We start from the raw sequence: 19,707 nt of genomic DNA on the forward strand, positions 1-19,707 counted from the left end.
TAGGATATCATGAGGACGTAAATGTAGTTTAATATCGTATTTAGGTTTTTTGGGGGGTTTTTTAATGTTTTATTTAACGACGCACTCAACAACACATTTAATTTACTGCTATATCCACACAGATATTGAGGGAGGAAACCTGCTGTCGCCACTTCATGGGTTACTCTTTTCCATTAGCAGCAAGGGATCTTTTATATGCACCATCCCATACAGGATGGCACATACCATGGCCTTTGATATACCAGTAGTGGTACCCTTGTTAATATATATTAAAAAATTTAACTCACCAATAGCTAACTTAGCTGCACGACGTTTGATTTCAGTCTTCAGTCGCCGCGTAGATACGTTTTTCTGCGACGAGTTTTTACGCACCGTTTTGTTCTCATATTTACTGCGAATTTCTGAAAGTAAATTAAAAAGAATATACATAAACACTTTTGAGATGTGATCAAGAAACATTCGTCAGCAACAGTAAAAATTATTCAGATTTTCCAGTAACTGTTAAACCCAACTCACCAAGTAGCAGAGCTTTATTATCCTGTGGTAACGCCAACAGGATGGATGGACAGATAGACAAATGGACAGATGGATGAGTAAATGGTTAAGATGGATAGATAGATCAGTGAATGGGTGAATGGATGAATAGACGAGTTTCAATTGTTCGTTTAACAGGGATTTATCCAGAATGTTTCTCCAGGGTCTCATGTTCGATGGGATTTGGAAAATTAGCGTAGTGAACAATTCATACTTGGAATGTTTTCAGATCAATGAACGATGCAGTACATCTCTATTTAAATAAATTAATTAGAACAGGCATATATAATGGGAAATTTAAGTTTAAAAAGTTGGGAATTTTCAATGCCATTTTCTTTTGGGAAGGGTCCTATTGTTCGGACCCACAGAATACCCGAGTTTATCACTGGTTAATTTGTGTAGTATTTTCTTTTGAGAAAGCTGGTATGTAATTTGGATTTGGGTACAGAGTGATTAACTGTTCCACTAAGTTACTTATATATTAGATATTACCATACAGAGCATTGATATTTAGTTCTTTTGTAGCACTTTTTTAATTATTATTCACAAGACAGAGGGAGCTAAACATTATTCTCCTTGAACTAATCTTGGGGGAGCGATAGGCAACCAGAGGGATAGCTCCCCTTAAATTGGCTCGGTCTGTGGATGGAAGGGATTGGATGGGATTGGATGAGATGGGATGGGATGGGATGATGGATATGTTAGTAGACGATTAGAATTATTTGGGTGTGCGAAGGGGAGGTTTTTGACATCATTCTTGCAACATGATAAAAAAAACAGGACCTGCAGAGGCTGCAGAGTTAAAAGTTTTAGGGTTTTTTTTAATGATAACACCACAGCATAGACAGGAATAATTGTCAGCTATTGTATGTCAAACATTTTGTTAATTCTGACATATACTCTTCAGACGAAATGTGCTACATTTTTTCATTAACAGCAAAGGATTTTATAGATTCACTTCTTTGACAATACAGCACATACCACATCCTTTGATATATCAATTGTGAGGCACTGGTTGGGATGTGGGGAAAAAGGGTCTGCAGAGATGTTTTTGATCAAACAAACCACGCACCTCAGATGAGCACTTTACCGAATGAGCTAAATGCTACCATAACAACGGAAAGAAAAACGTCAACATACTAGATGAAACCAAAACAGCTGCTGCACTTTTGCGAACTTGGCGATTCACCTTTCCCATGGGATCTTGAATACGTCTGTATTTTCTGTCAAAATAAGTCATACAATATTAGTGTTGGCAAATGTAATGTTAAAGGCATATTGTCACAGACCACTGACCTATTTAATGGTCTAACAAAGTATTACCTGAACAAAAATAATTTGATTTGTCCCTAAATGTACTTTATTCAACCATCTTCATAACCACCATACTCCATTTATTAATGATATTTTGTAAAAATAATTGAATTATGGCAATGGTCTATAATTCAAAAAGTAAAATTGCCGAGAGCTTTGACATGGATTTTACTCCATCATGGTTCCATTTAGGTGATGTGATAGCTAGATTTGGTTTCCAACAATTATATGTAATTTTTATTTATTATCCATTTTAAGAGAAATATGGTCCTTAAATTCTTTAAACAACAACAATGCACAGAAACAAACCATTGATTTAAAAGCTGCACACTATCCAATAATATTCTCTCTCTGTGTGCGACTCGACACCTATGGCTTTGAGACTTAGCGTCTTTGTGAAGTGTTATATGTAATAATAAAAAAATTCAACTGATACAAGATAGCACATACCACAGCCTTTGATATACTAGTGCACTGGCTGGAATGTAAAGTTTGTCTTGATTAACAACACCACTAGAGCATATTGATTTATTAATCATAGGCTGTTGGATGTCAGACATTTGGTTTATCTGACATAGTCTTAGAGACAAAATCCGTTACATTTTTTCATCAGTAGCAAGGAATCTTTTATATGCACCATCCCATAGACTGGATATCACATAACACGCCCTTTGATATACCAGTCGTGGTGCACTGGATGGAATGAAAAATAACCCAAGGGGCTCACCAATGGGGATCGATCATGAACAGACTGTGCATTAAACGAACACTACTTTACCACTGGTCTACGCCATGAATTATAAATAGATTTGGAATTTTTAAGCCAATTGGGCTACATCCCACCCCAGAAATTGATCTAAATGCAAAACCTTAATGCAAATGTTGATGTGGTCAACGTCATAAAAATAATACCTGTATCATTCCATTTCAACTTATCTTTGTGCTTATATCCAATTAAGGTTCAAGCACGATGTCCTGGGCACATACCTCAGCTATCTGTTCAGGACAGTGGGTTAATTGTTAATTGTTAGTGAGAGAGAAAAGAGTGTAGTGGTCTTACACCTACCCATCGAGTTGTTAAAATTCGCTTTAGGTGGGAACCGAATTTTAACAACTCATTGGGTAGGTGCAAGGCCACTACATCCTGTACCCATCAGCGATGGCTCAATCACGACACCACCGAGGCCGGTATACCTGTATATAGCCGTATACTTCTTGAAAGGGAGACAAACATTAATCTGGTTAAAGTAGTTACCTTTTCTGCACCTCATTTTTTGTTCTCTTGGGTAGCTGTTTACTCTGCCACTCGCCTGTTTTGAGGAGAGCTTCAAAATAAATAGGTAATGGAATATCTGAAAAATACAAAGAAAATTCAGTTAAAAGTTTGTACCCTCACTACGCACTTACTACATTCTCAATTCTACACAAACAAGGCACAGAAATGCTTCACATCTCATAGCGGTTTCATGATCATGTTTCTATATGTCAAGTTTCATGAAAATTGGATAAGAAATGAAGTCAACACATCAATGACACTAACAATTCTATTGACCTTCACTTTTGACACAAAAGTGAAACTGTCCAAAATATGATACTATATTCCAATAGGTAACATTTCATAAAAACCTGATGAGAAATGAAGTAGTGTATTTTAATAAGTGACCTTGACCTCTGAAACAGTTAAAAGAAAATACTACATTTTTCCATTAGTAGCAAGGGAATTTTTATATTCACCATCCCACAGGATAGCACACATATCACAGCCTTTGATATATACCAAACACTTGCGTACTGGCTGGAACAAGAAATAGGCCAATGGGCCTACCGATGGGGATCTATCCCAGACCGACCGTGCATCAAGTGAGCACTTTACCACTGGGCTCCACACCCTACCCCCACCGTGCATCAAGTGAGCACTTTACCACTGGGCTCCACACCCTACCCCCACTGTGCATCAAGTGAGCACTTTACCACTGGGCTCCACACCCTACCCCCACCGTGCATCAAGTGAGCACTTTACCACTGGGCTCCACACCCTACCCCCACCACAAAGGTAAAATTCATACATTCAAGATATCATTAAGAATCAAGCATATTGTTATGGACACACACAAACCACCTATTTAGGACCGAGTTAATGGTTAGTTGTTATTGAAATTACATATACAATGGCCTACCCAGTGCAAGCCTGGAAATAAGTGGCCGAACATGGACTGTCTGGTAGAGATTTGTTATTTGTCAAGCTTTGACAGTCACCAACTGAAGATTAGCAATTATTTTGTCCAACACAAAATATGTATGTCAGTTAATAAGCTGATGCAGTTTGATGCAGTATGTTTTAAAATGCATATTTAAAATTGTTTGTTGACCATATCATGCAGCATGTAACCTACGTGCTTATTTTGCAACTGTTGCCAGAATGCCTTCGTGTTTTCCCGGAAATGGTGTTTCCCCACATCTATTAATAGACCCAAACAAGCCATATGATCTGATGTGTTCCGAAAGACCCAAATTAACAACAAACCTTATAACACGAAAATTTAACCGTCTAAACTGAACAGTGGACGAATAGTGGTTATCTAGTGACTAAGTCCCATTGGTTTATTTAATGTAAGTTGTAGCTCTGAAACCGTATGGTCCCACAGGTAGCATTCATCATATAAATTCTGATATGTACATCAGACGAATAAACAGGTAGTGTGAGGTGCACATGTTCTGGATTAGCTTTCAGTCTATATTTATCAACAGTATCTTAGCTTGTGGTACAATTCTTACGAATGTCAATTAAGCAATAAATATTAAATGGAGACGTATAATATTTGTTTTAAAATAAGTAAACTACACATTATCAGTGTTTGAAATTAAAAAAGTTCGGCAGTATCCCAGTTGGATACTAACATTTCAAAATCTGGTATCTGGATACTGGGTTCTTGAAGTCTGGTATCCAAAATTAAATTCTGGTATCCCCGGGATATCGGGATACCGTTAATCTATAACACTGCATTATTCCAGGGCTCGAACTTAACGGCAGCAACTGCACAGACTGCCGTCTGTGACATATAAACTGCCGTCGGTTGGGGGTGTCACCGATGGCACTTTTGTGCCGCCGGATAAAAATTACTGCCGTCGGTATAGCTCTTAACCGACAGCAAAATGTATAAACATGTATGAACATTATCTGCCAGTATTTAACACGGATGTTTGGGTCGTTGGAGTTAATTGGTGTTTAGTTTGTACCACGCAACGGAACTATATTTAGTCATGTGCATACCCTGTGCATGATTCCATTTATAATAAATTCTTGTTTATTGAAGTTTATTGACATAAATTCAAGAAATTTGACTACATGTAGCCTACATACAGAAAAATAACCTTTCAGTCAAGTTTATTTGCTGCAAAAGTTAGTTTTTAAAAATTGCCATCGCCATACTCAAAATTGCCGTCGGTGAGCCCTTTCACAGATGACAATTTATTTTTAATTGCCGTGGGTGATAAATTCTTAATTTCGAGCCCTGTTATTCAATATGTTTATTAGATGCTTTATGATAATTTAAATTTATTTCAGTTTCGAACGTGATTGGAATTCATTGATATTTTGTTGGCCTCACTGCAGTGACCGAGCAGTGATAAAAATAATGTTTTCTGTTGTAATGTTTTTAAATGTATATTTAACCAAATGAAGTTTTCAACCTGGTTTTGTGGAAAGATATCAACTGTATTTTATTTTCAAATGAAATTGCAGCATGTCAGAAAGTCTGATGAAATGTCAACTTGTTTGATTATCCATGTACTATAATTGATTGCAGTTATTTGCAGATTTTATTACTTTTTCTAAATTTAATAGTGAACAAAATACATGCTTATACCTCAAATGTTTTTTTTTAAAATAATTTGAGTTTGGTTTGATGTAAGAAAAAATGTAAGTGTTTTAGAAAAAAAAAAATATATATATTATGTATGTATATATATTTATATGTATGTATTTGCATGCAATTTAGAAAACAATAAGCTCAAAAATAAATATCTTGCAAGTTGTAGTAAATTCCATAATATGAAAAAACTTTTAAAGCCTTTCTCTGTGGGAAGAACTATAAATGGGTTTCACTACATTATAAATAGTTCTACAGTTATAATATAATAACATACATGATTAATAAAGGACAATTATTTCAACATTTGGATGACAGGTTACTTTTGACAAGCTCAAATTGACTGACATAGGTAAATTTGACAGGCACCACTAACAAATTATTTCCAGTGAGCTGTTAACACTGGGTGAAAGCAGGTACCATGATGTGAACCCAGCACCTACGATCCTGGCAGCTTAACCAGTGTTCAAAATAAGCACTTGTTTGTTTGTCCCGACAAGTGAAAATCTATTCGGACAAGCAAAATGTGCCTCAGTGGCTGTTCAGTGGAGAAGTATTTAAATGTTCAGTGCAGTTTCATTTTTAGCAATCACAAACATCATCCTGATACTTGAATAAAGTGGAAAATATTGGCGGACAAGTAGACTTTTATATGTATTTGTCCGGTGTACTGCTTATTTCTATCACTGTTAATCACTACACTGTCACCAACACTGGTTCACACAATATTATAATAGCTATTTATATTACTATATTTACAATGTTAATTTGTATGCCATTATGAACAAAAGGTTTCAAAAACTGGGTGAAGGAAAGGTGTTACTGTTAACCTGGATTGGACCATTAGAAAGCTATCAAGCGGGAGGACAGAAAATTAATGAAGTGTGACCATTTTCTGACAAATAAATGAAAACATGGCTTCAAGGCAATTGAAGCCAACTACAAAACAACATTCTCACAGCTATAATTTGGGTGTTATTTTTTTGTTTATTTTGTTTTATGGATACAAAGTTAACGATGCATGTTGCACATTAAACATATACAGGGCTAGAAATGAAAAAAAAAATCTACATGCACCAGATCCATGCTGAAAAAAAATTACATGCACCATTAAAATTCTGCATGCACCAAAAATAAGGCAACTTCGGGGTTTTTTTTATACGAAGCTATTCGGAATTATTCGGCAATACCTATATTTATATATTAACAGTACCGGAACGTTATACAACTGCGTTTAATACCGATTCTTTATCAAATTTGAAAATTTCACCCAACGTAAACGCCTTACAGAAATCTATAATAGGCCTATTACAAAAATGTACGAATATTTGTGTTTTGTATTACCGGTAAGCAAGTTATCAACTTTTTTAACTTGATAAGATCTGTTGGTATAATATAAATTAGCCTACGGAATTCGACGAGAAGTTGCGATTGAAATAATCACTGGCTGACTTCGAGTCAACTACGCGAGTAACGCACCTGCACGTTCGCAATCATCTGATCAAGTGCCCATATCTGAGGTCGAAAATGTTCAAGGCAGTTACAGTACTTTGTATTGATCACAGATCTGGCGGAGTTCAATTTGTCAGTGACGACAACTGTGTTATGCGCGTGGATACCCCAAAGTCAGTCTCGACCACCTTCCCTAATACCGTTCACGGATATAACAGAGATATTGCCGGCAATTTTCGCAAATATATTTCACTGAAATGACCGAAAGGGCACCATTGTTGTAAGTAGGATTATGGGATACAAAATGGATGCGCCCATAAGATAAAAGTTATCGTTTTCATGTGGCGAACAGATTACGAAATGCATACGCAAAATTCAACAACTTGAGTCTGAATCTGGTAGACAACAGGATACTAGTATACGCAATACACAGTACTTGAAAAATATTAGCATGCACCGCGTGCACCCAGTTTTAAAAGTTACATGCACATGCAAAAATCAGCATGCACCGGTGCATGTACTAACACTGCATTTCGAGCTCTGAATATATATATATATATATATATATATACACACATACATACATACATCTCAAATCACTTACAAGGTATATTTTATAAAATTTATAATACATTTGCTCAGGCAGGCATCGAAATAAGCATTGTGTCTGGTAACCCATTCACAGGTTACCACAAAATATAGCCTGGTAACCCATAGGTTACCACAACTATATGAAAGTTAGAACTGAATTCCTATTACTACTACTTTTAACTCCCTTGTATGTGTGCCAGATGATGATTGTAGTATACATGTATTTATGATTCATTCTTTATCTTATCACTGTTCTTAATGTATTACATATAATTCTTTACAAGTATGTGACTCATATTTAATAACTGAACAACTGAATAAATAGATTGATTAAAATAAAAATGTTCTGTTTTCTATTGTCTCATATTTTATCATACAACAATAAAAATGTATATGTATAAACCCTAGTTTTAAACTAATTAGGGTGAATTCATATTTATGGACATTTTCATGTGCAGCCCACAATATAAGGACTTCTCGAACAACTGGTCAGGTCGTGGTTTTCCCAATAACCCAATACTTCGTTAGAAGTCAAGGTTTTGTTTGAAATGTGTGGTTTTCATGATTTTCTCTGGTGACAGCACTTACTATATATATAACAAATAATATTCAACGAAATGATGTTTCTAATTAAATTTATCGTATTTACGGAGCTCATCGTTTAAGGGGAGCTACTGCTCTTCATCACTCCCGAGACTGGTTCACGGAGGGCAACTTTTAGCTCCCCTTACCATTTATCAATTTATCATGTATCAAGATAGTAATATCTTAAATGGATCCCCTTAATCTAAGTTAGGGAAGCAATTAATCACTTTCCGGAAAACATTTCACTTACTAAAACCATTTTAATTGCATTTAGCATCTCACAGGATTTCATCTCTTGACAATTAAATGGGTTTTACTAAATATTCAAAGGTAAGTAATCTATTGACAACAAATTGATATCTGCATCCAGCTACCACAAAAATGGATTGCAGTGTTTAATTAGTGATGTCATACAGTACGTGTTACCTAGATATTCGTTAAGCACACTATAATCCAGGGGCCACACTGGAATGAAATTTGCATCAGCCAATTTTCAGATATGTATAGTACTTGTTTGAAAATTATTAAAAAGTGGCCAATTAAACACCATTTTATCAGCCACATTCCAAATGTTTTAACAACTGTGTATAAAAAGTAACGATTGGCTAATTTAGTAATAGGTGAGCCCTGCAATTGGCTAATTTAGTAATAGGTGAGCCCTGCAATTGGCTAATTTAGTAATAGGTGAACCCTGCAATTGGTTTGCGCCAACCGATCCTCTTTCAATTATACAATCCGATCAAATTATACAAACTTTAGAAGGAATTGATAAGAACCGAGATAGACCCTACAAATTGTAAATTTTACCAAAACCCAGCATACTTATATGATCAATTCCATCATTTAAACTGTGGGAACAATCCATTTTTAATTATAACTGATCACTGGAACATCACTAGTTTGTAGTTTTTAGGCTTAAAGGAAGGAAGGGAATGTTTTATTTAACGACACACTAAACACATTTTATTTACAGTTATATAGAGTCAGACATGGTTAAGGACCATACATATATTGAGAGAGGAAACCTGCTGTCGCCATTTCATGGGCTCTTTTTGATTAGCAGCGAGGGATCTTTTATATGCACCATCCCACAGACAGGATAGTACATACCACGGCTTTTGTTACATGTTGTGAAGCACTGGCTGGAACAAGAAATACCCCAATGGGTCCAGGGACGGGGACTGATCCTAGACCAACCGTGCATCAAGCGAACGCTTTACCACAGGCTTTAAATGCATTAAATGTAAAATTGAAATAAAAAAAGGTACGTACCTCAGAATCTAAGCTATGACACTGTAGATAACACTTTAAATATCATAACTAGCTAGCATTAATGATGTGTCAACTGCTGGCTTAATTTTGAAAATTCTACTTTTAAAATCACAAAATCTCAAGACAAAGAATCGATGAACATGTTGGTAAATTCCTTGTACTTGCTGAAATTACCTTGAGGAAACTAATAAAGACTGCATAAGAAATCACATTAAGCTTGAAGAAAAGACGATACCAATTCTGCGTATACAATGGAATTACCTTGAGGAAACGATAGCACAGGATGAAAGTCTGGATCGAGTAGCGACACCCGTTCGTGAAGTGCCATTGTGTCGCTGTCTAGCGTCTGTGTGTTGTTGTAGCGTCCGCCACACATAGGACATTGCGAGTCTGGCGGATAGCACTTACATTTAACAGTTGAAAGACGGGCCGCTTTTCTGTTGGTCAGATACAAGCCACTAGTCTGTAACAATTTCCGTTTTCGGAAACTCCGTATGGGACGGCACCGCGCGGCCTGAGCCAGCGTGTCGACAAGTGGGGAAGTATCAGATTCCAACGTCGACCGAATATCACCTCCACCCACAGTCCGAACGGGACTGCCGCCGTTAGCGTCCGAATTATCCACAAAACCCCCCGGAGCCGAATTTCCCAACGGGGAGTCGATAATACCGTTCAACGACCGACCGGGAGAGGAGTTAGTTGATTTAACACTGTTTGGTGAAAGACAATTTCCCAGCGACTGCGTGAGCCGCGAAGCCTGTTTGTCGACGTTCGATAGGAGCGTTGAGATGTTACACGGGGAGGTCTCGTTCTTCCGGTTGTCCAGATTAGCAGATAGGGCATCGAGGGGTGAGGCCTTGTGGCCCAGTTTCACGGGGTGAAGTCTGGCTAGGAGGTTCTGCGGTGATGGGGTGTCACCAAGAACAACGCTCCCCTTCGTCGAGCGAATCTGTTTGTAGATCTCACTCTGCTGCCGGATGCGATATTCTAGATCAGAAACCTGCGCCTGTAGCCACGTCCACCGAGACGCTATTCCCGCCCGGTCTCTTGACCATTTCCATTCTGATCTACGATATCTGAAATAGAAAAACAAATTGCTTTAAAATAATATAGATCTTGAAACAAACGACATTTCAAGGAAAAGGAAGCAATATTTATTCAAAAACATCTCAGCACATCAGAAATTACGGACAGTTGGCATTTAACATACAGCTATTTCAACACGATTGGAAGAGAACCTGTTGTTAGGGTTCTAATTTTAAATGACAGCAAGTGCTCCAAATACAAAACAATTGTTGTGGTGCCCTACTTGGTTTGCTGCTGTGTCATTGCCATACATTCCATGCTGTATATGTAACACATAGTAAATTATCATTAATGGATGCAGGGTTTCTGCCAGATTGTATGATTTTCTTAACCCTAAACCAGGGTTCCACCTAGCATCTGGAAAACGGGAGTCATCATGACTCAGTTTTATTTTGGGAGTCATGCATTCATCTCCGATATTTATTTCCTAAATCACATAATTAACTGAATAACTGTCTCGTTTATATTACATGCATATATGTATATCCATTGTTTTCTCTTCTTGTAAATTATTTAGTGCTTTTTTTCCCCTGTCTTTTTATGTAGTCTGAAGGGACGTAGAAAGTGTGGTTCTTTCTACATTCGAATATTGTTACATATCCTCTATATAGCTGGTATTCAAAACTTGTGGCACCCTGTTTCAACCGTTTCTCAACCAAAATAGTGTAACAAATGGACACACCAGCCAAAAATGTATAACTTAGTGTATTCACTGAATCCCAACTGAAGTACATTTGCCCACCATTTTAAATTTGCTAAATAGAGGGAAGCAACTCGCCCTGCACATTAAGAAAAGTATTGACTTACCATGCGCCCTGGACTATCTTTTTATGCACATTTTGGCTTTTAGTCACCCAATGCTGCATGCTAACCTGCTCTGTAACATAGCTGCATCTGCGCAATAATTATGACTAACTCCTATTTGATTTGCTCAACCATCTACATGACACTGTACATGTCCGTAAACAGACCACGCATTCGACATTGTTGCGATGATCTAAATTTAGATAGGAACTGGCACACTACATCAGACACACTGTTTTTAACACTTATGTTACATAGCTTATTGATACGGTTGGGAACCTTTCAAACCGCTAGGCTATATTTGTTCTGAAACTTCGTAGTCGTTAGGTTTTTAGGTGTTTAAAACATATTTCTTTAATGTTAAAGGGACATTCCTGAGTTTGCTGCAATTTTTAAGATGTTATCGACTAACAGGTACTTTTTAACGACTGTAATTACTTCTTTTTTTTCCTGCATAAAATATTTGCGGCTGTATATTAAACGTGTTTTGATCGTTTTAGTATTTGTACTAGGTTAAATTTCATTTTATTTCCTAATAAAGATTTTTTCGTACATACGAAATTATTTGAAGACAAAATTCAGTTTGGGCTTCCTACAAATATTAAGACGACCAGAAACAGAAATAGAAATATTTTATTAGTCGGAAACATCTTACAATGCAGCAAACTCGGGAATGTCCCTTTAAAGCGATTGACATTGTCGCGATGATCTAAATTTAGAGGAAGGTACTGGCATATTACATGAGCCACACTGGTTTTAATACTTAAGTTGCATTAAACGTATTAATACGGTTGGGAACCAGTTAAACGGCTTGTCTATTTTCGTATTGAACTCCGTTGATGTTGTATGCTTTTCTTTTTTTCTATTTGCTAACACCAGTTTGTTTGGTATTGTGCAATAAATTGAATTGAAATTTAATTGAATTAGTCATTAAGTTTTCGGGTCATAAAATTTGAATTTTTCAGACAACCAATGTGTGTGTCGTTCATGTGGTTTTAGTGTTTACACGAATGATTTACTATGGTAGTTCAGAGACAAATGAAAAGGCGAATGGGCAACAATATTCAAACGATAATCTAAGAAGAGCAATTTTTGTAGTTTTTCTCCTATCATAAATATGAAAATATACTTTTTGTGTGCTTGAACTAACTTAAAAGCTACTAGGTGAAAGTAGGTTTGTTTGTCCTAACCCGACCGACCCATGAAAAACTACCCATGTTAAAATAGTTTTTGACCTTTTGTGGAAGATTTTTTTCTTAAATATTTAACCAATTTCAATGTAGGCTTAAATAAGTATAATATTGATCTATAGATGATATTTGTCAAACATTTTAAAACCTCAATATAATTTAACAAAAAAATATTAAAGGGACATTCCTGAATTTGCTGCATTATAAGATGTTTCCAACTAATAAAATATTTCTACAATTAAACTTACATATTAAATATATTTTTTTGTTTAGAATATCAGTGTTTGTATATTCAATGTGTTTCTGCTTGTCTTAATATTTGTAAGATGCCGAAACTGGATTTTGTCTTCAAATAATTTCGTACGTACTAAAAAAACAATTTAGGAAATAAAATGAAATTTAACCTAGTACAAATATTAGAAAGATCAGAAACAAGTTTAATATATAGCCACTAACTCTTAAAAAGTCTCTGTCAGTCGATATCTTTAAAATTGCAGCAAACTCAGGAATGTCCCTTTAACGTCAGTTTGGATTCATTGGAAATTAGAAATTCTATGAAATGCTATTCATAGTAACGAGAACACGATTTTCCCGTGATGGTGGGACAAGATCTCGCACACCGCAGTGCATGTTAGTAATACATGGTACATGCACTTATGACAGGCAAAATGGGTTTAAAACTAAATCAATCTAACCGTAGCTGCACAGATACCTTCGCTTGAGCTAGATGAGGCTTTGTATTGGCATGCTTTGACAGTCGCAAAGTTAATATTAGCGGTAATTTTGTTTTACACTAGGTACAGTCGCTAGAATGACATAGCGTTTGCTATTACCGTATATTGCCGTGTATTAGCTGACTTTTGAAGTCTAGAAACACTTTCCAAAAGAAGAGTCGGCTTATACATGGAGGCAACAAATTGGAGCATAAAATTTTGATCTAAAATACTCCCGACCGTGACTTACAAATTTTGATCAGACCCTTAGCCTTTCACAGATTATGTAACAATAATTTGTGCAGTTTAAATAAAACACCCCATCATGCAATATTATGCAGTTTTTTGTTCTTGAATGCATTATAACTTTGAATAATAATAATAAAAAACTACTTGTTTTATTGTCATTTCAATGGCAAAAACGTATTCTTTCCAACTGTCCGCCATCTTTGTTTGACCTGTGCTGTGCTATATTTCTAATATTATTGTTTTGTTGGGAGGGTGCACTAAACTGTAAAGCAATGCCATAAATAAATTAAGCTCATTATTAACATTACCGACTGAAAAAACTACATGCATTTGAGGATGATAATTACTCCCACTATTGTCACATGATCATACCATATACAGTGAACAGCTGCAGTCACGGACCACATGATCTTTTGTTTGTGTGTGTGTGTGGTGAGGGATTAAACATGCCTCAATGATTTAATTTTTTGGTGTCCAGTGAATAAATTAATTACTTATGTGCAGTGATATGTTGTTACAGCTTCAATTATTTATTTTCCTGTTATGCTTTATCAATTCTAAATTATTTTTCACGGCATGGTAGATGTTAGCATTGCCACATTGATGATCGATTGCGATCGCGATTACTGTGTTTGTAATAATTAAAGGGAAAACAAATGTAATGAACAAGAAAAGCACATGTCTATTTGTTGACAGTATTATTGAAATCGATACAACATACAGCTGGACAAAAGATGACTTCGGCTTATACACAAGGCCGATGATTTTTTACTGGATATTTAGGGTCAAACTAACAGGTCGGCTTATCCAAGGAGTCGGCTAATACACGGCAATATACGGTAATAGACCTGCATCCGTAATCGGCCGACTTATTCCGACTGGCTTGGAATAGCGGTGAGAGATTTTCAAGACATCAGTCTATAATTTTTGTAACATTTTGTTTTCATCAAGGTCATTAAATTGCATCGGTATATAATATATCATCATAAGAAACTACCCATAACTGTTCTGTGACGTACTTCAAACACCGAATATCGTGATGTCAGGAATGACAATTTCTGCAAACGAAATTTTATAACGAAAGTAGACGGACACGTTGAACGATGGAGAAAAAGCTGGTTAGAAGCTGGTTAGAACATTACCATCAAGCACATATGACATACATCTAGGCCAGGGATTTCCCACTGTACGCAGTTTTCCAAAACGTTGATGATATTAGCCAGCACACGTTTGTGTGGATTTTCTGATGAGTGATTACAGCTTTTGCAGTAACGATCCATTTATGTTGATATTCAATTGGTTTTGCATAAGTTACAGACGAATGACAAAATCGTTCATGCCAAATCTTATGCACTGCAATTTATTTTTCTTCCACCCCCTGAATGAAATTTTAAATAATCAAGTCATAGGAAATCCCGGATGTTTTTATGAGTGTAAGGTTTTACATTTAAAACATGTTTAAGATAGATATTGTTTAAAAGAATAAAGAAAAAGTAGGATATATGTTTATTTTGTTTGTTTGCTCAGGAAACTCAGGACAGTCCCTTTAATTTCCGAACAGCATATGATTTTGTGCACGTAGCGAAATGATCAAAGGGAACGTGCAACTATGTTACTAAACTTTTTCGAGACTACTTAACACAGCGCCGATTTTGTTTTACCGCAGTACCAACTTTGTATCGACTGTGATGCTGATTTCAAACGGATACATTGTATCTTTCTCACACCGGCAATGCAGGCTTATTTTCTTCCCAAAACAGTGATAATTTTTAAAACATTTTTTGACGAACAATTACAGCTTTTGCACGAACGATCCATCATTTATGTTGATATTGGTTTTGAATAACCAACAGACGAACAACAAAATCGTCCGTGCCAAATTTTATGCCCTGAGTTTTTATGTATTAAAAAAAAAAAGATGAATGTAAAATCGATTGACATCGGAAATATTTTGCGTCAACCTTGAGGCACACATATTTTATTTAGGAGTATTTTAGGTAAATGTTGCATCAAATACGCAGAATTCCTGCATCATGTGAAACTGCCCTAAACCTAACCCATTTTCTTTTTAGAGGAGACCCCCATACCCCCTGCGACTGCGGTTGCATTAAGCACACACATTGTAAATATTAAATTCCATAAAGCCATACCCAAAAATTTCTTTCTGGCAGAAACCTGAAGTAATATGATAAAAGGCATCCGCATCAAACAAACTGCATAGACAAAAACCCAAGGCACCAAGGTGATCTCAATTTTGTCTGATACAATTTGATTGTAAAGTTTGCCTTGTTGCCCCTCCAACTTGCCGTCATGTCCTTATTTCTGTTATTAAACTGTAGGCAACACTTGCCAGGCCCCACAAAAAATAATATTTGTTAAACAATAAGGCTGAAACTAACACCGAGTAAGATGCAACTTACTTTTTTTTTAATAACTCTTTAACTAAACTTAGGCCTACAATTAGTACAACTGATAGTGTTGGTTGGGGCATTGACATTCATGTGGCATTTTAAATTCAACAATTACGCTATCAGTCTCCCTCCCTTCCTCAACAGTTTGTAACATGTCATTTGACCTACAACTACCAGTTACGAACATATATGTCATTATTGATCTAGAACGGTCCCAATGTTGTCGATAAAAAAATATATACGAAATCTGACAAAATCTGTCATTACAGAGGATCCTATTCCAAACCTGGGATGCCATAAAGATAATCTAAAAACAATTTTAGACACCATCATAAATGTGAAACAAGTTGTCAAGTAGACCAGCGCATGCATACAGCCAAAATAATCTGACCCCGATAGCTCAGACTGGTCAATATGCCACAGAGTACTGTGCATCAAATCATGTTCTAGTAACATGGTCTGTGACATTTTAACAAACATATTGAAACAAACAAAAATTAAATAGTCAGCTATAATCACCGATTAAGTACTGTTACTTTATTTTGTACATTAATAGATTCATTAAAGGAGACCGGACACCAAAGGACATGTAGTGTGTAATGGATTAAGTTAGCGTCAAAGACCGCATTACTCTAACGCCCGGCTCGCTGCGAGGCACAGTTCAGCTGCGCGTCTTAGGTTTGGGGTAAAAACAGAAGTGGGCGGGATTATGCATAGATCTGAACGAAAGCGAGGCAATATGTCATCGGTGAGAGTTACCAAGCAATACCGGTACACGTGTTGATTCTTTGGTTGTGCCTTTTAGTCGTCTTCTTTTTCTTTTTTTGTTTCCAGGTTTATCGGAAATTTAATTTACAAGATAATTAGTGTTATTATATATTGTCGACGTAATTATATGATGGTTAACTGCGCAGTGTTTAACTGCAACAGCAACGCATACCAAGAAACGGCCAACATCATGGTTTCGATTTAAAAAAAAAACGAAAGTTGTTTTAAAACATGGACACATTATTGTTGTCGAACTGGCTTTACACCAACTAAATACAGCAGGTTATATGTACATTTACAATGTGAAAATTAAAACAAGTATGTACTTAAGATATACATTAAATAAAGGTATTGCAATTTGTTCACATACGAATATTTAAACTTCACATTTATTTACCTATAATTACCAAATTAATTTTAACCGACAGCCCATAACGACTCCATACTAACGTCTCTTTATCTAGTTGGTTTGTTAACCGTATAACAAAACACCTTCAAAACGTGAATTATTACGTTGGTTAACAATGTTTATAGTCAGTTTAGTATGTTGTCATTAAAATTAAAATGCTAACACTTTGGCAGGAACAACATTTGTACTGTGGCCAGAAGGAATGATGGTTAATTAGTTTTAAAGCTAATGTCGATTATTAAAGCATAATAAAATTGTACTTTTCAATGCTTTCTGTACATCATATTAAAAATACTCTACACCAAATAATTATTTTAATACCCTGGGTTTCTGCCAGAGGGTGCGGAGGGTAAACTTACATGTACATGTATGTACTAAAAAATCTCAGAAGTTTATATATATATATATATATATATATATATATATAATGTTTTATTTTTTCGATAGATTATAGTAACATAATTGCTGTTTAAAATTTTATAAAAGTGCATGAAATAAAATGTTCAATAAAAAAAACATTTCAAACCTATAACCACCGAATATACTCCTTTGAATATATTTAGTTTTTACAGGCCCGTAGCAACGACTTGGGGGTGGGGGTGGGGTGGGGATGGGTGTCACTGACGGACCGGGTATAAACTCTACATCAGATTTTGGTTACAATGGCAAAAATTAATGTAATAAAGAAAAGCTCACAAGTGGGGGGCACTCGTCGTCTCCCCCCCCCCCCCCCCCCCCCCCAGTTCTTACGGGCCTGTTTTATTACGTACCCTCAAATTATTTTCTGGTAGAAAACCTGGTACCTTTGGCAGAGGTTGAAACAATTGGTCGTCTAATTTTCGACTGTTACCATAAAATAACATAATTAATCACTTTTGGCATCTAGCAATTCAAAGCAAAATTAACAATTGTTACCACATGGAATAAGCATCATATATTATTTTGTTTTACCTGTAATATATTTTCATCAGGACTTCCTTCTTCCTCCATGAATGATTAAAGAAAATAACACTGGATATATTGTAATTATTATTTTTTATTCCAATATATACTACTCAAAAGAATTTAATTTAATGTTCCATATTTACAAAAAAAACACAAATAAACGTCACTGTATACAAGAAAGTCACATGACATGCTGTCAAATTTGATGGTTGTCAAACATTAGAACATTCGTTTAATAGTGTGTGAATCCACCTCTGGCACGAATACACTCGACACATCGTTGCATCATGCTGTTGATCAGACGTCTGAAGAACTCTTGGGGAATGGCCTGCCACTCTGCCATAAGAAGTTGACCCAGATCATGAAGGTTGGCCGGAGGGGCATGGTTATCCCGAACTCTCCTGCCTAATTCGTCCCAGGCGTGCTCTATTGGGGCCAAGTCAGGCAAATATGCTGGCCAATGCATCCTGGCGATACCTTGTTGTCTGAGAAAGTCTGTTACCACCCTGGCGCGGTGGGGTCTGGCATTGTCATCCTGCAGAACTGCCCCGCCGCCAATCTGCTGAAGGCCTGGGAGAACCAACGGCCAGATAATCTCATTCAGATAGCGGATTCCATTCAGATTGCCATCCACCACATAGAGGGGGGTCCTGTGGTGGATAGAGATGCCGCCCCACACCATGTCGCTGACGTTGTCTAACGTTAACGTCAGCGAAGCGCTCCCCAGGACGTCTGTAGACACGAACCCGACCGTCGTTGAACTGGAGACTAAACCTGGACTCATCAGTGAACATCACTCGACCCCACTGAACACGTTGCCACCGCAGATGAAGTGTGCACCAGTGACGTCTGGCCGTTCTGTGACGTGGTAGGAGTGGTGGTCGAACAGCCTGGCGACGGCAGTGTAGATTATTGTCTCTCAGACGATTGCGTATGGTTTGATCACACTCGAGTTCCAGTCACAGTCCGCAGATTGTCACGTAATTGGCGTGCCATTGACGTAGAGCCATATTGGTGATGTAGCGGTCCTCTCTATTTGTAGTGCTTCGGGGTCTTCCCGAACGTGGATGATTTCGAACAGAATTCGTTGCTTGGTACCATTGCCACAGTCGGCCAACGACACTCTGACTGACACCAAGTCTCAGAGCAACATTTCTTTGCGTATTGCCATCCTGAAGCCAAGCAATAGCCCTTCCTCGATCTTCGATAGTCAGTTGACGTCGTACCATTGTCGAATTTGGAGTGTGCACCGTACACGAACGCAAGCTCCAATTATACGGAAATTCAGCATTGGGAACATGGAATACACATGCAAAGCGTGCAAATGAAGCGCTTTGTGAAAAAGCAAGTTATGGGCACTTAGCAGACCTTTCGCTTTCGCCCTAATTTACGTGCAAATGTAAGCATGTTTTCGCCATTAGAACTAGTCGACAGTGTTAATGACAGTGGATTTTAATTCATTTATGGGTTGCTTAGACCCACTTTCGTCAAAATGGAACAATACCATGCGTGACA

At 36.8% G+C, this 19,707-nt stretch overlaps 1 protein-coding gene across 2 annotated transcripts in view; it reads right to left on the minus strand.

The window, feature by feature from the left end:
• LOC121385454 (KAT8 regulatory NSL complex subunit 1-like) overlaps window positions 1–19,707 on the minus strand; it is a 45,968-nt gene that overhangs the window by 16,104 nt on the left and 10,157 nt on the right. For both annotated transcript variants that reach the window (XM_041516140.1, XM_041516139.1), the window contains exons 2-5: window positions 9,879–10,693; window positions 3,104–3,200; window positions 1,675–1,757; window positions 288–401 (exon numbers count right to left, since the gene is read on the minus strand). In XM_041516140.1, the coding sequence (XP_041372074.1) occupies window positions 288–401; window positions 1,675–1,757; window positions 3,104–3,200; window positions 9,879–10,693 (1,109 nt within the window). The remainder of the gene's footprint in view (window positions 1–287; window positions 402–1,674; window positions 1,758–3,103; window positions 3,201–9,878; window positions 10,694–19,707) is intronic.

Source organism: Gigantopelta aegis, chromosome 11, assembly GCF_016097555.1.
Source record: "Gigantopelta aegis isolate Gae_Host chromosome 11, Gae_host_genome, whole genome shotgun sequence".
Taxonomy (NCBI): Eukaryota; Metazoa; Mollusca; class Gastropoda; order Neomphalida; family Peltospiridae; genus Gigantopelta; species Gigantopelta aegis.